The sequence below is a fragment of the Mastomys coucha genome, unplaced genomic scaffold (genome assembly GCF_008632895.1).
Source record: "Mastomys coucha isolate ucsf_1 unplaced genomic scaffold, UCSF_Mcou_1 pScaffold15, whole genome shotgun sequence".
In the NCBI taxonomy this organism is placed as follows: domain Eukaryota; kingdom Metazoa; phylum Chordata; class Mammalia; order Rodentia; family Muridae; genus Mastomys; species Mastomys coucha.
This window is the reverse complement of record NW_022196897.1, coordinates 42,766,923-42,788,364: the sequence shown is the minus strand read 5'-3', so window position 1 is coordinate 42,788,364 and position 21,442 is coordinate 42,766,923. Positions and strand designations below refer to the sequence as shown.

At 35.6% G+C, this 21,442-nt stretch overlaps 1 protein-coding gene across 2 annotated transcripts in view; it reads right to left on the bottom strand.

The window, feature by feature from the left end:
* Positions 1-18,967: 18,967 nt before the first annotated feature.
* Positions 18,968-21,442, bottom strand: part of Kcnj3 (potassium inwardly rectifying channel subfamily J member 3) — a 165,149-nt gene continuing 162,674 nt past the window's right edge. For both annotated transcript variants that reach the window (XM_031370290.1, XM_031370291.1), the window contains one exon: positions 18,968-21,427. In XM_031370290.1, coding sequence (XP_031226150.1) covers positions 20,841-21,427 — 587 coding nt within the window. In that variant the 3' untranslated portion in view covers positions 18,968-20,840. The remainder of the gene's footprint in view (positions 21,428-21,442) is intronic.

Genomic DNA, 21,442 nt, shown 5'->3' with positions numbered 1-21,442 from the left:
TAAAATCTAGTTGGTCTTATAGTTTCTGACTATCTATGAGCAGTGTGGCAAATATGAAAATTGGCCTAATTGTGGCTTGTGTCATGGGATCCTGCATAGCCTTTACAAGAGGTCTCAAAATTTAAAGAATCTCAAATTGTAAATATCAGGAGGTCGAAGTCACAGTCAAAGATCATCTATAAACATTTATATGGGGACATAGGCTAAGGGTAGTCGGCCATGCCTCTAGAGTTTGGTCCATATAGGTAATTGCTTGGCCAGTGTACAATGGGCCAGTAGTTTCAGAATCCACAACAGGCTATGCCTATGTCAAAATACACATTTTCTCAGAGCTTCACTTTCTCAGGAAGTTTTCTTGTTCCTACAGAAAACCACCGATTGAGTTCAATCAAGATGCTGAATATTCTTACAAATATTTTTAACTTAAACATCTGTTACTTTTATTTGAGGAGTTAATATAACTGATTCTTGTTGATAAGCATCCTTGTAAAATTTTTATTCTCTGTCACTGACACTTTTAGACCTTTTCAATCTTACCTACTTAAATGTCAGCTTATTTTTCTTTCTTTCTTTCTTTCTTTCTTTCTTTCTTTCTTTCTTTCTTTCTTTCTTTCTTTCTTTCTTTCTTTCTTTTACTAGGTTATATGTAAAAGATTTTTGCCTGCAAAGACATGCACCATGAGCTTGCCTGTTCCTGTGAAGGTCAGAAAAAGACATAAAATCACCTATGACATGAAATACAGATTATAATATTGAATGATGAAACAACATTAATTACTTGTTATGGAAGTTATATTGTAAAATTATAAAGGCAACTATCCTCATTTTTGCAGAAAAAAAATCTGTCAACCAGGTACATTCAAGTCTCTAAAATCCAAATAATTTTTACTAAGACCACAAATAGCTCCCTGATGTTTTTTCACCTTGTGTTTATTATATGAAATTCCTCACTGAATATATTTGCATATATTTTATTCACAAAATATTTATATCTTGCTGACCAAATAGAACCATTCCAATTCATATATATCTATATGTCCTTCTGTTTAAATTAAGGTTTTACTGCTGTGGCAAGGTACCATGACCACAATGTTTCATAGAAAAGAAAACATTTAATTGAGGCTGGCTTAAAGTTTCAGAGGTTCAGTACGTTGTCATTATGGCAAGAAGCATGGAAGCCTGAAAGCAGACATTGTACTAGAGAAAGAGCTGAGATGTCTACGTCCTGATCCAAAGGCAACCCAGGAGGAGATTGTGTTCAGCAGGTAGCTACGAAGAGGCTCTGATTCTGCCCTGAGCAGAAGTTGAGCATGAGGAGACCTCAAAGCCCACCACTATAGTGACATACTTCCTCCAACAAGGCCACACCTACTTAAGCAAGGCCACACTTCCTAATAGTGAGGGTCCCCACAGGCCAAGCATTCAAACACACGAATCTATTTTGCTTATTGCTCATACCTGTAACTTCATATTATAATTTTACGAGAAAATGTATTTATTTACTTTTGACATGCTTTTCTTCTCTTGCAGTATATATTTGTTATGTTGATTAAGGACTTCTCTGCATGACTTGTCTGGCTGAAAGAAAGAGTTGTCACTTATTTACTCTCATCTCGTAAGTAATAGTTTTATTTATTTAATTGAATGTCCTTGTAGATTAAAATAGAAAAAATATGTGCAGTGAAGACTTTGCACTGCACTCTACTCATATGAACACCACAAAGTTATATTTACAATAATAAATGATAATGGTCTGTTACATTTTCAAGAAATGTGTGGTAGGAAATATAGAAAAAAGCAAGTATGAAAAAGAAACAGAAAAACAAACACCCTGCTGTTCACTCCCTGAGAGATTGAAAAACTAAAAGTGGATTTCCAGAGATATGCGTTCTCTTATGTTTTAAGCATTGGTTTTCATTTCTAATCACCAGGGTAGTAATTACCAAGTTTCCAGATTCAATTTTTCTTTATGTTTCTGCCTCATTTATCCCTAAAAGTGTCCTTTATTTACTATGAAATAAGATGTCTTTGAAACGATTTGAAATTTAAATAATTACAGTCAAGGATCTCTTTCTTTCCTTCCTTCCTTCTTTCTTTTTTTTCTTTCTTTAATGAAATTACCAACTATCATTTTATTTTTATTCAACTAATTATTTTATTTATTTACATTCCATCCATTGCTCCAACCCCCCAGTTCCGGTTCCCACAGTTCTTCATCCCATTTCCCTATCCCCCTTTGTCTCAGAGAGGATGTACACCCTTACCCTTACCCCCAGTTTTTCCCTTCCTTGGAGCCTCAGGTCTCTCAAGGATAAGGTGCATCATCTCTCACTGAGCCCAGACCAGTCAGTTCCCTGATATATATGTGCCCAGGCCTCAGACCAGTCCCTGTAGGCTGCATGCTTGATGTCTCAGTCTCTGGGAGATCCAAGGTATCTGGGTGAGTTAAGATTGCAGGTCTTCTTCCTACAGGGGTACCCTCCCCTCTAGCTCCTTCAATCCTTCTTCTAATTCAACCATGGGGTCTTTGACTTCAGTCAAATACTTGAGTGTAAGTATCTGTATCTGTCTCATTCAGGTGGTAGGCTCCTGTCTATAAGCACACCATAGCATCAGTAATAGTGTCAATCAAGCCTTGGTGCCCCACCATGAGAAGGATCTCAAGTCTGGCTGGTCACTGGACAGCCTTTCTTCAGTCTCTTCTAGAATAAAGCCCTTGACTTTCTTTTAGGCAGGAACAATTCTGGGTCAAAAATTGTGACTGTGGGTTGATTATCATGCAAGTATAAAAATGTGAAATTAGGTCCCCAATGTTCAGGTAACAAGACTTTTCTGGTGATGGGGAGATAGCTCAGTCAGATCACGTGTATTTTCCTGACCTCCAACAACCTCCACACACACGGTATACAGACATACATGCAGAAAAGATGTATAAACATAAAATAAAGATAAAGATTACTTTTAAAAGAAATAAAGTGGAATGGTATTGTGGAAGCATTGTCCACCCTGTTTCACATTCATGCACACATGTACCTGTGTGCACAGGTGCACAGAGTTGTAGCTTTACAAACACATATATAAACAGAAGTTACAGACAAATATTAATTCTACAAGTTAATATTTATTACATTTCAATATTTTAATTGTAAAATGTTATTTCATGTACAGCTTATGTGTCAATGGTATTTCACTTTTAAATTTCATTTTGGAGCAAAGATGAAGATTTATTCATCTGAATCACACAGCTGAGTAAAAATTTCTCTTCTTGACTCACAAAGAATCCCAGTACCAAAATTTCTATTTTTAATCTTTTCTTTTATACATTCCACTTTTTACTGCCTTTCTTTTAACCAGTTTCATGTGATTAATGTAGTGAAGGGGAAAAAAAGAACTTTCAAATAAGATTTTCCTAGGGAAAGACTCCAACAGAGAACTTGATTACAAGGAATGAGTAAGGAGACCCTGATGTGACATCTTATGTGATTTAAAAGGAACTATAATTTTTGTTTTCAAATAAGGGAAACTATGTAAAAATGATGGTTCCCTTTTTGTCATACTTGATGATTGTGAAAATATTAGTTTTGGTAACCACTAACACCACCAATATTAGATTTTACACTTAGGGTTTTTTTAATCTTTGAAAGATACAGGCTATACATAAAGTTCAATAAAAGAAATTCAATGGGATTTAAAAATTACAGTTCATTGATTATTCTTTGTTTTACTGAAAATAAATTCTTCTCTTATATAATACACCACAACCACGAATTCCTCTCCATCTACTCTTGCCAGCTTCCTTCACATCTCCCCCTCCCCCTCTGTTTCCTTCCTCAAAAAAGAACAGGCTTCCAAGAGACAACAGCTGGACAGGACCAGAGGAGATAAAATGGAAGCCTTCATGCTGAGGCTGAATAAACTAACTCAATAGGAGGAAAAGACTCCAGGTAACAGGCAGAATTAAAGAGTTCTGGCTGCTCCTGCTGTTAGGAGTCCCAAGAAAACAACCAGCAACACAGCCTACTCAAACAACTCGGATCAGATAGATACATGCAGATCCTGTTTCAGTCTCTGTGAGCCCATGTGATCTCTGCTTGGTTGATTCCATAGATCATGTTCTTCTGCTGTCCTCTGTCCCCACTGATTCCTACAAGCTTCCCCCGACTCTCTTCCATGAGATTCTCTGACCTCTCCAAATAACTTCTGGATGTAAGTCTCTGCACCTACTCCCATGGCCTGCCAAAAAAAAACTTCTCTGATGATGAGCGGATAGGCTACCCATATATGAGTACTGCAGAATATCATTAGAAATCATATTTTCTTTTTTCCTTTTGTCCTTTTTTCTTTTTGCCAGTGGTATTTGATTCTATCTTGTCTCAAGTTCCTGTCCATCTAGACAGTATAGAGCATAAGGTCCTGGGCCTCAAGTTAAATCAAACATTGGTTTGATTTAACACTCCAAAAGTTCTTTGCTACCACTGCCTCATCAGACCTTATAGGCAGGACAGATTGTAGTTTGAGGGTTTTGTGGCTGGGTTAGTGCTCAGGTTTCCCTTTCTACAGCCTGCAGAGTATCTTATCCTGCAAAAGACACTAGTATATACAGTTGAAGGTTCCAAGTCCACACAAGCTTGATGTTTCTGTATTCAATGAGATAATGGAGTCCAACTATCAGATTTTAGACAGTGACTTTCTGTCCTAGCATGAGTCAGGAATTTTTAGAGGTCTCCATTGCTTGTCCTTAGCCAACAACTCAAGGGAATGTAACCAAGTCCCACCATTGGAAGCCTCTTTCGGGCTAACAGTATATTGTTTGAAATATTTATCTTTTCTTGGTACTGTGTATTGTTCAGACTTTTTATCTTTTTCCTAAAGGGTAGCATGAATATGCACAACAACTCTTTAGAGGCTTTGTTTCCCTTTTTCATCAACCTTTTACTTATCTGGTCTGTGTGCCCTTTATTAATCTACTTTTCACTATTTTCATTATAAAATTTTATGGAACGTTTGTATTTGTAAAATGTAATGTGCTTTACAAACCCTGGAATATATACATGTTTATTTTTCGATCTTTTCATTATCTGTTATCTTCCATCATTTCATTACCTTCAAAGGATAATTTATGCACCCTTTACTACCAATAATTATAAAGATTTTCTAATTTTAATTTTAAACTCACATCAAGCATATTATATGTTGCCTTAATTTTCACTTTTCTTTATAGAGTATTGTACAATTATATTTTAAAACATCTAGAATATTCTTTTCCCAGTACATGTCTCTAATATTGCTTACATTTTCTATTTTTTATATTTACTCCAGATTGTTTTCCAAAATTGAAAAAAAATCCAATAAATGATTATTAGTTAAAAATTTTATGATAAAGGAGTCACTGTGGATATTTCATCACTGTAGGACATTACAATTGGACATGACAACAGAGATTATAAAATAACATACAGGTACAAACTAATGGAATATAAGTATGAATACTGGTCATTCACTGTTTATGCCCATTCATACTATAACTAAAAAGCAGCATAGCAAATACAGAGGAGTGTAGCTATTATATAGACCTGGCATCATGATGCTCTCAAACATGATTGCTCCTCTAACCTGGTTATAGCCTAGTTATAGTCATCCTTTCATAATTCTAACCTTTTTTAAATTAATGCTTTTAAAATATTGTGCATTCTCATCCTAGGTTATATCTAAATTTACCAAATACTTTTTGCACTAAATATCTGTTTATGATTGTGCATCCATTTTATGAGTCATGTACAGCAAAGTGACTAATTCCTTACATGCATTCTGATTTTACTGAAAACCTGAAGATTAGAAAGAAACTTAATCAATACATGAAAATTTATACAATATAAAATATAAATGATATGAATATCAAAATTGAAAGATTTGTAATTTTACCCTATAATTTTTTGTATACTGAAAAAAGTTAAGTGAAATCACACCAACAAACCCATTTTCTCCTCCAACTTCACTCAAACATATCTAACACATAGCCCTCCCAACTTCCCCCCTCTCTCATTTTATTTTGTCATCATTGAGTCAATGTATTTATGCAAGGTATGAGAGCATCCACTAAAGCATGAGCAGTGTACATTAGTCTTACAACTGGAAAAAAGAAGACTTGTTCTCTCCAGCAGTCGTCATTTGTCTCTGGATACTTTGCATTGAATAATCCATTAGGAAAATCAGTCCTGGAAAAAACTGATTTTCTTTCTCAATAGCCATTGATAGTCTGTTGCTTTTCACCTATGAGTAGAAAGCTGTGAAATTTCCAAGTTGGTATATTAATTGGGGTTTTCACTACACAGGTATTGTGTATTCAACCATGCTGTTGAGATTTAATAGGTGTAAGCATTCCCGTTGTATGTAGAAGTCACTATCTAACAGAAGGCATCTTGGTTCTTTGGCTTTTACAATCTGTTTATTACTTCTTCTGTGATATTGCCACAGCTTTAGCTGTCAGGATTTTAATAAAAATATAGCAGTTGGAGCTGGGCACGCTTGTTATTTATTCTTTCCATTTTGACCAGTTGTAGATCTTTATAATATTCTCAATCTTCTGCAAAATAAAAGTTCTTTGAGAAAGGGTAGGAGCTACATGTATCTTTGGACTTAAGGATAAGAACTCAGAATACACTTAGAAATTACACTGGTTTAGAGAAATAGCAGGTTCTCCCGTAGAGATTATGACCTCTTCAGCCATGAGTTACTGACTAGGTTTGTAATACCTACTATGAGTTATCTTCTATTAAGTGGCAGTTAAGTCCAATTAGATAGATACTAGTTACCCTAAATATACTAGTGCCACCATTGCATAATTAGGGGACACACTAGTTATCATTATGCTTTATAGGTTTTAAATATGTATAGTACTCTAGATTGCTTTCTGTCCTTGGAAGCTTGTATGATTCCTTTATATACTATAAAATCTAGTCTTCATGAAGGAGGTTTTTAAGAAATTTCCATCTCAATTTTTTTCAAGTCTTCTGACTAAAGTATGTATTCTGGAAGACAATTATAGACATTGCAATAGCATATGTTGTTAGGGGAGTCTCTTGAATTTTCCTGACCAATAATTCAAAGGGAAGTTTCCTGTGGACTTTTGTTAGGTGGTATATGGCTTTTGGGAACAAATTATCTCCCTCTATAGGACAAGTTTCTTTAAGCTACACATATACATACACAAACACATGTACATACACAGAGAGACACACAGAAAAATAGAAAGAGAGGAAGGTAGACAGAGAGCAAGAAATAGAGACAAAGAGACACAGAGACAGAGGCAGAGAGAAATAGATACAGATAGAAATGCAAACAGACACAGAGATGAAAAAAGACAAAGACAGAGGCAGATGGGAAATATATAAGCATGTATTTATAAATAAGTTTATATTTGTATGTTATCCTCATAGATTGTTCAAATGTTATTATACCTCTGCTGAATGAAGTAACAGAGTTCTTATCATTATGACTCTAAGATAGTACCTCTCTCTGCCCTCATTGGGGAATTTTCTTCTATCTTTATCAGATGAAAATACATATGAAACTCCAACTAGTTAATATGGAAAGAATATATTATGCAATGCTCAGTCTTAAATGTGACATCTATATTATCCCTTCTGCCTCTGTTGCTCTTGGATCATTGAGGAAGAGAGAGTGAAAATATTGTAAGAGACTGTAATAGTTGATATCTGCAGATTATACATTCATGTAACTGGACTTATTCAAAAGTGTTGAAAATCTTGTGTCTGAGAAGGGAATTAAGAGACAATACATAAATAAAGAACATAGACCTTTTTGCAATCCTTATATAAACTGCATAGAAAAAAATCACATATATAGGTATATTATATATATATATATATATATATATATGGTTTACATATAGATATCTATATATCCATACATGTTTACATGATTTATTATATATTTTTATGCAGAATGTTTTTGTATCAAAAGTAAAATAATGTTTTTCTGTGTGTAGTGTATGTGTGTGTGTGTGTGTGTGTGTTTGTGTGTATGTGTGTGTGTGTGTGTATGCGTCTGTGTATTTGGGTTCAGATGAACTTGAATTAGTAAATCCTAATTAGATATTTGGATTATCACATCCATTAGGAGTAATATGCAGATTGAACCCTCATCAAACTGGAACTAAGAGTCAATGATCCTGTGTACTTCCACATACCTGTAACCGTATCAGTAAGTAAACTTTATTCTTATGAACTCATAGTATGGAAGCTTATCTATGAATGGGGATAAAGATGGTGGAAGGGGTCTCAGAAGTCAAAATCTCTAACTTAGTGGAATCAGGACTTGCTTCTTGAAAGTATTTCAATTTCTGATATATTTACCACTTAATTCTTGGCTGAAAAAAATTTCAATGAAACTGGACTATAACTGTGCCCCATAGGTATATAAATAAGTAAACACTGTTCAGCCAAAGAAAGTTCAGGTGATAATACTAAGACATGATATTTCAGAGATTAAGAATACATCTTAAATAAATAATATTTAAAAAAAATAATTAAAACAAAAAAGAACGTTTGGATATTACCATCCTAACATCAAGCTATACCTCAGAGAAATAGTAATAAAATCTGCATGGTATTGGTATAGATAGGTTTATCAGTAGAATCAAATGAAAGATTCAGAAATAAACCCACACAACCCTGGACATTTTACTTTTGATTAAAAAAAAAAAGCCAAAATCCTACAACAACAACAAAAAAAAAAGGAAAGCATTTTCACCAAATGGTACTGGTCTAACTGGATGTCTACATGTAGAGAATATATATATATATATATATATATATATATATATATATATATATCACACTGTACAAAATCAAGTCTAAGTGGATCAAACACCTCAGGGTAAAACCAGATATACTAAATCCAATAAAAAAGAAAGTGTGAATAGCCTTGAACTCATCAGTATAGGAGATAACTTCCTGAACACAATACTAGTGGCTAAGGTACTAAGATCAACAACTAATAAATGGGGCCTTATGAAAGTAAAAAGCTTCTGGAAGTCACAGGACATTATCAATAGGACAAATCGACAACCCACAAATTGGGAAAAGATCTTAACCAGCCCTACATCTTGCAGGGGTTAATACCCAAAATATATAAAGAACTTAAGTTAGACAGCATAAACCCAATTAAAAATGAGGTACAATGCTAAACAGAGAATTCTCAACAGTGGAACCTTGAATGGCCAAGAACCACTTAAAGAAAAGTTCAAAGCCCTTAGTCATCAAGGAAATGCAAATAAAAATTGCTCTGAGATTCCCACTAATACCAATCAGAATGGCCAAGATCAAAACCTCAAGTGATATGATAGCACATGCTGGTGTCTAGAAGGGCAGCAATGGGAACCCCTCTCCATAACTGGGCTGAGTGTAAACTTGTCCAACCACTCTGGAAACCAATTTGCTGGCTTTCCAGAAAGTTGGGAATAATTCTACCTCAAGACCCAGCTATACCACTCCTGGGCATATACACCAAAGATGTCCTACTATCCCACAAGGACACTTACTCAACTATTTTCATAGCACCTTTATTCATAATAGCCAGAAACTGGAAACAACCAAGATGTCCCTCAACTCAAGAATGGATAAACAAAATGTGGTTCATTTACACAAGGGTATACTACTCAGCTATTAAAACAAGGACATTGTGAATTTTGCAGGAAAATGGATGGTACTAGAAAATGTTCTGAGTGAGGTAACCCAGAACCAAAAGGACATGCCTGGTCTGAACTCACAAGTGAATGAATATTATGCATAAAGTACAAAATAAACACACTATAATCCATAGACCCTCCCTGCCCCCAAAGAAAATCTAAATAATAAGGGACCAAAGGAGGCCTTGGTTAAATCTTTCTTAGGGAGGGAAGTAAAAAATATTTATGAGCTGGATGGAGGGAGGGATCTAGGTGATAGCGGGGTGGGCCCTGGAGGTCAGATCAGATGTAGGGTAACTAGGGACAATAGAATGGAATGGGCTGTGCCCTTCCCCAAGCCTTGAGCAAGCTGAATCAGACCTGTTTTGCCACAGTTGGCTAGTCCACATAGGGTGTAGTCTTCCAACCTAGGTAAAGTCTATTATCCTGCCATACCTGCAGCTTACTGCAAGAGGACACTACCTGCTGAGCAGTCTTTCCTGAGGAGATCCTGACAAAGGGAGATCCTTGTGTAGTGGGGATGGGTTTCCCCTTTAAGAATTCAAACTCAAGTAGTAAAGATTGGCTCTTGATCAGAAACTTGTCTTGGTCTCATTTTTGTCTCCCTGTCCATCCCATACAACCCCAGCTTTCCTTTCAGGAACCCAGTAACCCATGGCCACTGGTGGCTACAATGGGCCACGAGAAGGGACTATCTCTAAGATGGTGAGAGTCCCCAGCATGTCTATGGGGGTGCTGAGACTACTAGTAGTTGGGATTATGGATTCTGAAGTAGCCAGCCATGACCTATAGCCAGGCAGGACTCCCTCTGGAGATATAATGACAGTAACCTATGTAAAAAACCTTATACCCAAAGCATGTCCTGCCTACAACACGTGCAGGGATAAAGATAGAGCAGAGACTGAGGGAGTAGCCAACCAATGACTGGTCCAAACTGAGACTCATCCCATGTGCAAGAACCAATCCCTGACACTTAATGATACTGTGTTATGTTTGCAAACAGGTGCCTAGCATAACTGTCTCTGAGAATCTCCATTCAGCAGCCAATGGAAACAGATGCAGAGACCCACAGTGTCCATAGAGAACAGAAGGAGGAATAGGGGGCAGATCTGCATGAGTGTCTATTGGGAGGTGAGGGAGAGCTGATACTTGGCAGAAAAGTGAATACATGCATACATATATACATACATACATACATTTTAAAAATCTTTACATGTACAATGAATTCTAGGAAAAAGAATAAAGGTGAGAGATATAAATAGCTCCAGAAATGTGTGAGAAAATAAATGACTATACAATTTGGCTTAGAAATAGCTATGGAGCCCAGATGGACCTTGAACTTGTCTTTCTTCTTCTGTTTCCAGAGTGCTTAAATTTCAAGTCAGTAACCAGTATATATAGCAAACAAGACAAAGCAAAACAAAACACAAAAGCAAAACTAGAATTGTAAACATAAAAGTAGCTGCATATAAAAATAAAATAGAATATCCAACCGAAGAGAAAATATTTCATTAAGTTATATTTTTATTAGAGCGTATGTCTCTTTTACCTTCCATGCCTGAGGTGGTTATGGAGAAATTTCATTTTTATTAAACATGTTTTATGATGTTTCTTAAATATCTAGAGGAATTTTTTAACTTAGCTGTGACTTTTCCCCCTCCATCCAATTGCATAATTCCCTTTGCACTATTTAAAGTCCCTCTTGTCTTCCAGGTTTTCTTCATTTTTCTTTGTTTTTCTAATTTTATTCTAAACAGAACACAATCTTGACAGTGTTTGCTGCACATGTTTCACTTACCAGCTCTGCAAATCACAGCAAAAGACACAGTAAACCTCCTTGGACAAACATCCAGAAGGTTTATAACCATTGCATGTAGACATTGGAAACATGTTTATGAATTGCTATTGTCTCAGATGTTGAATAATTAGTGAATAAATTAAAATATGGCACCTCATGTTCAATTAAAACAATGCATTTAACATCTTATTCAAGAACAAGTTTTTTCAAGTGTAAAGTGAAGACATTTTTATTTGGGCCAAAGATTCAGAAAATTTACAACTACTATCTAAATAATTGAAATTGGAATACAGTTAGTCCTACCATACATTCCCTATGTCATCCCATGATTATACATACCTTACTTGTTTTAACACAATTATGACTTCAGGGAACTTGGTTGAAGAAGTAGCTTAGAGGAAGAGTGCTTTGCTACTTTGCCACAAGCCTCACATTGATCACTGCACCAGGAAAAAAGAAAGGAGGTAGGAAAGAAGGACAGAGATATTGAAGATACAGGATAAAATGAATGAATGCAATTTGAGCCTGATGAGATGGTGCATACCTGTATCCTCACCATCAAGGAGGATGAAGCAGGACTATGAGCTTGAAACAAGCTCTTCTCAGAGATAGAGAGAGAAAGAGACAGAGACAGAAGAGAAAGAGACATAGGAGAGACATAGAAAGAGAGAGACAGAAACAGAGACAGAAAGATAAAGGTGAGAGAAAACAAAAACAAACTTTATAGGTAAACTATGCCAATGTGTACAATAATAATAATGATAATAACAATCATATTTACTGAAAAAAATCCTAATTCAAACCTCGAGTTTAGAGATTCAAGAAATTTGACATATTTCTGTTTGTTGTATCTGTGTGGTTTTATGTCCATCACATAAAATCAAAACAGTTCAAGTGCCTGCTATGTACAAAGGGTGTTGGATCATGTGGTGGTTTGAATGTGAGAAACTCTGGAGGGCTGATATGTTTAAATAATTCTGCCCAAATGGAAAAGCTGTTTGGCAAGAATTAGAGAGTGTGGCCTTGTTTGAAAAAGTATACATGGAGGAATCCGTGGCTACAGACACATATGTAGCAGAGGATTGCTTTATCTAACATCAATGAGAGGGGAGGCTCTTGGTTCTGTGGAGGCTTGGTGCCCCAGTATAGGAGGATTCTAGGGCAATGAGGTAGGATTGGGTAAGTGGGTGTCAGAGCAACCTCCTAGAGGCAAAAGGGACAGGGTGTTGTGAAGGGATAAATGGGAAGGGAGATATCATTTGAACTGTAAATGAATAAAATGATTAATAATAATAAAAAATAGTAAAAAAAGAGTTGTGTCAATAGAAGTTAGCTACAAGGTTTCAGAAGACACGTAGACTTTTGCTCTCTGCTCCCTACTTGAAAATTAAAATATTCCAACTAACACTTGTTCTCTACATTCATGGACTCTAGACCTTTGAATCCATATATCCAAATCAAATATCTTTTATGAGTTATCTTGGTCACAATTTCGTATCACAGCAATACAAAAGTAACTAAGAGTGAAGTTTGTCAAGTGTCATCTAGGCTAGACTAACGGTAGCAGGTGGCCTTCCTGAAGGTGGCCCACCATTTTTACTTAGTCTACAATGGGTGAGCTCTTTGGCAAGCTTTCAAAGAGACTTCATCTCTGGATTGCTTCTTTCATCTGATATGCCTTTCTTGTCATTATTAAATTAATATAATAATCCCTGGGCATTAACCTACCCTATTGGTAATATTTCCTACAGATCAACATAAAGATGAACTTTTATGAATTAATAATGTTGAGATGAATTAATTATGATTCTGTAGAATTCCTGATTGATTAAAAATATTTTCAAGAAGTTTCAAGAGATGATCTTAGCTGCCTTATTAGAAAGATGTAATAAAGTTAGAATCAGAATAAGATATACCCATTCCTTATAAGAGTAAGTAAAGGCTACATAAAATAATAACAAGTACAGCAAGCTTTACACCAAAAAGAGAAATGGACTTGGGAGAAATATCTGTTCAAGGAAAAACATTTAGGTCCAAGGATATAGCTTATAGTTATACAGTATGATAAGGCAAAACATGTAAAAAAAAAAACTGTTGCTTTGAACTTATAATGAGCATATAAAATGAAACTGCTTGAAATTAATATCAACATCCTTCTATAATTCCCATTTTATGTAACATTTTAACTTTGAAGTAAATGTCTAAAAAACTTTTTTCCTAAAATGGTATGAATAGGCCAGAGAAAAGAAATAAAGTTGTTGGTTGAATGGATTAGCTTAGGGAGTTCTGCTCCATTCATCTATCCATCAAAATGTATATGTGTGTTTGTCTATATGTACATGTAGGTATATATGTATATGTAAGCATGCATAAAAACTTGTGGAGTGTTAAGACAAATAGTTGGGCCCAACCAATATGAATGTGTTAATATGTCAATAAAAATGTGAGTGAAAATGTAAATGTATGTATGAACATATATGTGACTATGCATATTTCCCTGTATACAGCATCTTAATCCTTCTCCTTTCCTTCCTCTCTGTTTCACAAAGAGGTAACCATCCTAGTAACAGAGGCTAAATCTGCCTGGACAGAGGAAGAAGTGATCGCAAGAAACATTTTACTTTGTTCACCACTCCTACAAAAAGGTATTAGTTTCCCAAAGACAGGGTTTTTAAATCATAGAATAAGTAAGAAAGTCTTTAGGATATTTAGAAGTTATCAGCAGGTATCCCGTGAGGTTGGAGAACTAGAAGGCCAGAGACAGTCTTCAAAGCTACCTCTTTGTCTGATGTTGTGTTCTGCTTCAAATTATTGCAGGCTGGGTTGGCGCATGGCAGAAGTTAGTTCCAGGAAGTACTGAATACTTGTGACACATTCCTTATTGGGATAATGTGGAAGGTTTTGGAACTTTGTACAAGAAAAGCAGCTGAATACCATTCTTGTAGAAGTATGGAAGACAACATGGATGAGAACAGTGTAGACAATGGAAATCCCACTAAAGGAGTTTCAGAGGGAATCACTATTAAGCAAATAGACTTGAAACTTTCTTATAATGCTTTGGCAAAGAATGTGGTTCTCTTTGCCAGTGTTCTAAGAATCTGTTTGAGGTTAAATTGAAAAGTAATGAATGAGTTTACATAGTGAAGATTACGAGTCAAATATTGACTCTTATATCTGGTTATTAGTAATTGTTTTTGAACAAGTCTACAATGAAATAGAACATATAGAATAAAAAGGGATACAAAATGTACAGTTCACGGAGAAAAATACCACCAGGAAATTTATTGTTGAGCCAAGGTTTAAGCTGAGATGAAAAAAAAAAGGCCTGTTTTTAAGTAGAATAAATAAAGAAATGCTCTCTGGGCAGTACCCACCCAGCTAAGCTTCCAACCCTAAAAGGGAAAGGCCTGAGGAATTTTCTGCTCCTAAAAAATAACAAGCAATCAAAGCTGATATTAATGTTTCAACATTCCTAGGTTTAACCCAAGTTAGTATTCAAACTTGAAAGTGCCACCTACATTGTTGTGGATTCAGAGTCATGGAGGGTACATGAATAAACATATTCCTGAATCTTTCTTTATAATGAAGGAAAGCAGGAGACCAGATGTGTGGTTGGGGAGTCCATGAATGGAGTCTGTTTGCAACTACTGTGTGAAGCTGTATAAGATGTCAGAGATGTCAAAGCCATGAACATCTTCCAAGGAAAGCTGTATTCAACAAGTTGAACTAGCTCAAGTGAGAAAAGTGTATTGTAGACAGAAATCCTAGAAGGACCGAGCCATCAAAGCTTTCATATCACCCATGGAACTATAAGAGTTAGGGTTTTCCATACTGATGTAGGTCTTGCTTAGGTCTGGTGTTTTCTTATTATGTCCTGACCCATTGTTTTTGAGATGATATATTCTATGTCATTGCATGTTTACATCTTTAATTTGATTTTTGAGATTCATGCAGTGGATTAAAACTGAGAGACTGCCTTGAAACTGAGAGAGTTTCAGAAGAGACTTTGGAATTTGAACTTTTAGAACCATGTTGATAATGTAAAAGACTAAGGGGACCATTGAAGTTGGTTTAAATGTATTTTGCACTATGAGATGACCACAATCCTATGGGACCAAGTGAGTGGAACATGATGGTTTAAATGAGAATAGCCCCATAGGAACATATATTTGAATGCTCTGTCCCCAGTAAGTGAAACTGCTTAGGAAAGACTAGGAATATGAACTTGTTGGAAGAGGGATGTCACTGGAGTTTGGTCTGTGAGGTTTCCAAAGACTCACAGATGTATTCCCTCTCTCCCCAGCCCCATGACTATTTGTAGACTGAGGAGTAAGTGCTCCCAACTATTCCTGTTCACATATGTCTGCCATCATGGACACTAGCCCTCTGAAACTGTAAGCACAAACTAAACAGTTTATTTTGTAAGTTTTCTTGGTCATAATGTCATATTAATAACAATATAAAAACAGATGAAAAAGACCTATAATGATGTAGGCAGTTGTGAGCCGATGGTATGCGTGCCGAGAACCAAACCCAGGCCTTTTGTATGATCATTAAACTCTCCTAACTATAGAGTAATCTCTCTAGCCCTGTAATTTAGCCTTTTTAAATTTTTTTAAATAAATATAATTCTGTGTTAACCCCAGGAACAGGAATCAGTACATATTAATGGATTCATATGGCTATAGCCTGGTAACACATTTCTTTATATGAAACATTTTTAGGTGACCTAAAAGAACATATAGCAAAATATTATTTATTAGAAGAAAATAAGTAAAAGGATGCTTTTCACGCTTTACTTACCACAGCTTTTAAAAATGTTTAATATGGAATAAGTTGTTCTTGAATTTTTTTTGAATCAGATCTTGAGAAATAAGAATTATTAAGTAGAGGCTTCATGTTGTTGAAACATCTCATCAATAAAAGGGTACAATAAACATAATTTACAAGCAAGATCTTGTCTTTTAGGAAATAAGTCATAAATTATTGATTTTGATTCTTCCCCTTGCTGCTTGGGTAACTCCATGGAAGATGGGGAGATAGAATTGTAGGAACCAGAGGGAAATGAATGACATCAGGAGAACACAGCCCACAGAATCACCTAAGCAGGGCTCATAGAGGCTCACAAAGCCTGAAGGCAGAAATCACTGAGCCTGGATGGGTCTATACTAGGTCCTCTGTATGTATGTTATGATTACTTGCTTGGTTTTTGTGGGTCTCCTAATAGTGGGAGTGGGGTATTTCTGATACTTTTACCTGCTCATGGGACCCTTTTCTTCCTACTGGGAAGCTTTACCTAGCCATGTTATCAAGGGTTTATGCCTAGTCTTGCTGTGTCTTGATATGCATTGTTTAGATGGTATACCTGGAAGGCCTGATGTTTCTGAAGGGAAACAGGAAGGAGTGGATGTAGGGGAGAGGAAAGGTGGAGTGGAGGCTGGAAGAACTAGAGGGAGGGAAAACTGAAGTTAGAATGAATTATATGAGAAAAGTACATTTTAAAAAGTAGCACAGTATATGAGGGTCTATAATTTAATAACAGTGGGAAAGTCAAGAAATAATGGTAATGGTTTGAAAACTATGCCCATTGGTGATCCAAAATTTTAATGTTTAATGTTAATTAAACTCTATGTGCTGAATACATGAGTTTATCTTTGTAATCCAAACAGCTCAGTACATTGGAATCATTATAGATTGTTAGAAAAGATGCTTCATACTACATTAATATATAATTCAAGAATAAATTGTGAAATGAAATTCAGATTGAACACTCTACAATAAAACTGAGCTTTCTTCATAGTAAAATAAGAAGAAAAAACAGAAATGTTTTAGATACAAGGACTATGAGTTAGCTGTACTGTAATATATGTCCAATGGAAATCATGCACTAGATAAATCCTTCCATTCCAAAGAATGGGGTATTTAAGTACTGGGATAACAGACTACTTTTGATAAAAAGCAAAGCCTTGGATGAATGATTTTAGAATATCATAGGATTAAAAAAGGAAGCCTATGTTAAAATATCTTCCAGTTAATTTTACTTATATTTCTAAAGCATGTTCATATATCGATACAGTGAATAAGTGCTTAGGCTAAAGATAAGCATTTGTATGTTTTGTTAACATTTTGATGAATAGGATGAGATAGTTTACTATAACATGATCTAGCTGTAAAGTGACAAAAACATATTCGTGTCCAATTATTCAACTGGTTCTTTCCTAATAGCCACTATGCAAGTAGTATGAACATCATCAATATCTGCACATTGGCATACATTGACTTGCAATTCTTTTGATTGTAGCTCTTACAACTTCTTAAAATGGAAATAGTGAGGTTTATTTTGTATTTTATGCTTTTAATGAATTTCATAAGTTTGGAACCTAAGAGACATGTCATGTGCTGATTAATCTACTCTTCTATGAAGTTCTTGGGGCTAAAAAAAAAACCAAAGGTGATATTAGAATGAGTTTTCCCAAAATTGTCTGTGAACAAAATCAGAAAATCAAGAAAAGGAGAAGTAAAGCAAGTCTTTATTTTTTCCAAATATATTAGACTCAATAACTTTGTAAGTGTCAACAAAACTTTACCATATATCATCCAAACCAGGACATAGTAGGATTTAAAGAGAGGGCTACTAATAATTACACAAGTACAACAAGTATAAACTTCAATTTTCCTGGGCAGACTGGATCCTATGATCAACCTAGAAATAGGGATTAAACTGCAAGTACATGCAGAAATCATACTATTCCCACACGTATGCGGAAAAAGGTAAAAGTGTACTGTTCACTTGAATTGATTTTTGGCAACACTGGCTTTCTCATCATCGAATTTTCACTCCTAATGTTCATTAACTCCCTAAGTATCACTTTCTGAATACATATTATCCTATATACCCATTTCCATTGCTACCTTGTTTTCATTCTCCTAGTTGAAATGTTGACTATTGGATATATTCTCTTTTCCTCTCTCTCTCTCTCTCTCTCTCTCTCTCTCTCTCTCTCTCTCTCTCTCTCTCTCTCTCTCTCTCTCTCTCTCTCTCTCTCTCTCTCTCTCTCTCTCTTCACTCTTTCTCCCCTCTCTGTTTGTCTCTCCCTCCCACTCTCTCTGTTTCTGCCTCTTTCTGTGTGTCTCTCTCTGTCCCCTCTCTCTCCCTCCCCCCTTTCTTTCTTTCATTCATTCTCTGTACACTCTCTTGCTAATACAGTGTACATGTCTAAATCCCCAGGAACTAAACTAAAAAAACAATGCCTAGGTCAAAGAAGGCATGCAAAATTTTGTTAAATGAATAAATTCAGAGAGTTTGTTTTTGGTTTTTCACAATACCAAAAACAAATTAAAATGACTCTCCAAAGAATATTATGGCTCTGTATAGTTTTAAGGTGTTGGACTAAATGATCTACGTAGCTTCCTCCACTGCCAAATATACAATACCCACTGGTCCCCTTTTTTGTCTGTGAATATGTCATCACTTCCATGTAGCAAATAAGAACATTTGGTGATCAAGGGGTAGGGCAACTGCTCTATTCACAGTGGAGGGATGCTAATGTTGATCATTTTTCCAGTAGTAATTCCCTGTTATGTGTTTGCACCTACAGAATTTGGTTGATACAGAGGTAGCCAGAAGATATAGTAGATGATATACTGTAGATGTAGTAATTTGCCTCTAATAAAATTATCGCAGGATCACTAAACAATAAGGAATGCTGTGTGCTCAAACCAACTATCAGTGATTTATACATTAATGAGAAGTGAATTAATTTTGGGCCAAGTTGGATTATTACAAATCCTTCAAAAATCGTATAGGAAAATCTATGTTAGTATGCAAAGAAGTACTTCTGCAGTTTCAAAAAAAACCTTTTTAATTCTAAAGCTTTGTGTTAAAGGTATACTACTGATCAAGTTTGATACCAGCCAGATGTTGGGGGTTAAAAGCTAGTAATACTAAAATTATTCTGAGGCCAGGGATTCAAGGCAACAATAAAAGAATCGTTCAACACCAAGACAAAACCAAAAAATCCTGAGTGTACAAACATTGTCAGGTCATTTGATTTTAATTTCTCTCAGGTTTGTGTTAAATTATGAGCGACAGACCTGGGATAGGTTTCCAGACCAGGAAAAAGTCTCTCCTTTCACAATAAACGCCACAAACAGGAGAGCGGCATAAAGGAGTCTCTGTTAGGCATACAGATTTTCTGCAAAAGTATTACCATTTGTTTCATTGTGCTGCCATGTCTCCTGAAATATCTACAAGTCTTTATGGGTAACAAAAGTTCCAGAAAAAGAAGAAAACATTTGCAACCAACTCATTTTGACACAGGCACCGTTTACCCTGTGAGTTTCACACGGACTCTGACATAGTCACAATAACCTGGCTACTGACTAGTCCAATGATTCAGCATTTGTTCAGAGCTCATAGTTTTATGAGAGTACAAAACCAACTTCCAGATATTAGTTAGTTTTGGAATCGATGAGTTAATTAACTTTTATTAACCCCTCCCCCACCCACATTCTAGTGACTTCTAAAAATCATAAGAAAAGTTCAGTGATGTGTACTATGTACCAGCACACTCTAAAATTTACAAATTAAATGCATAATAATGATGTCGCTGTGGTATCAAGAACACCACAAATATCTGCTATCCTTTCATGGTAAAGTACAAGTGAAAGATTCCATGACCTCAACAGCAGAAAACATTAAATCAGATTTTTAAGTAACAAATAGTTTAAGGCTAAAATATTTGGTATTCATAATCAATGCCAGCAGCCTTCCTAGTCTAATAAAGTAAACATGCACAAGAAATACAAATTTGAACAAAACATCACAATTTTTATTAGATATATATGTTTGTATGGGTATGTTTTATATATATGAATATTCATGTGTATGTGTCTGTGCATATGCATGTATGTATGTATGTATGCATGTATATAATTTTAGTGCCCTGAAAGCTATCCACTCATGTTTGGCTTAGTACATATATTAGAAAGTATGGGGAGAATATCTCCACTTCAAATATATATTTATATATTTTTCCAGAATATTCAATATAAATATGCCATATATAAATCATGCCATAAAACTAAATGCAAAATTTGCACATTATTGCATGCTTGATGTGATAATACATGCCGACTAGTAGCTTTCTTATGATGTCCTCCCTTCATAACTTATGCTCAGCACAGTAACAACAAACACTTCAATGAAGAGTTCTCTGGTATTTGCCAGACTGGAATAGACCTCTCAGATTTCCTAGGGAGGATTATCTTATCAGCCAAATATTGGACTAATCCTAAATCAAAACATTAAATAATGCCTAACGGGGTGTTTTGCTATGTGAAGCGGTCAGAGTTCATTTTTCTTAGTTTGGCTGGAAGATTCCCTTCCATTCTGGTAGGTCCTCCCGCCATCTTTTGAAGCTTTGGTGGCAAATCAGCCACAGACTGGCTCATTGGATCAGATAGCATCTTAGTGGTTTTAGATACCAGTTTCTCTTCAGAGTTGCCAGGAACTGAACTTATTCGTTGGAGTTTCATGGGCAAGTCACCCAAACTGTAGGCTTTTTCTGAAGTTGTAGAACTCATCCTCAGGAGTTTTTTGGGAAAGTCTTCTCTCCCCGTAATTTTCTGCAGCTTCGATGGAAGTTTTGTGCTAATGTCGTCTAGTCCGTCTAAACATTCCACAGAATTATGTCTTTCTTTGCTGTTGGTTATGGCTGGCGCTATTAAAGGGGAGGACATGAGAAGCATTTCCTCCTGCTCTTTCACACTGTATGGAGGGGTGGGAACTTCAAAGGTTGCATGGAACTGGGAGTAATCGACTTTAAAGAATCCTTCTTCTAAAGAAATTACAGGAAAAAAACGGTGACCCCAAAGAACTTCATCTTCGGTGTATGATGTTCGAGCTTGACAAGTCATCCCTGAAAACAGAGAGC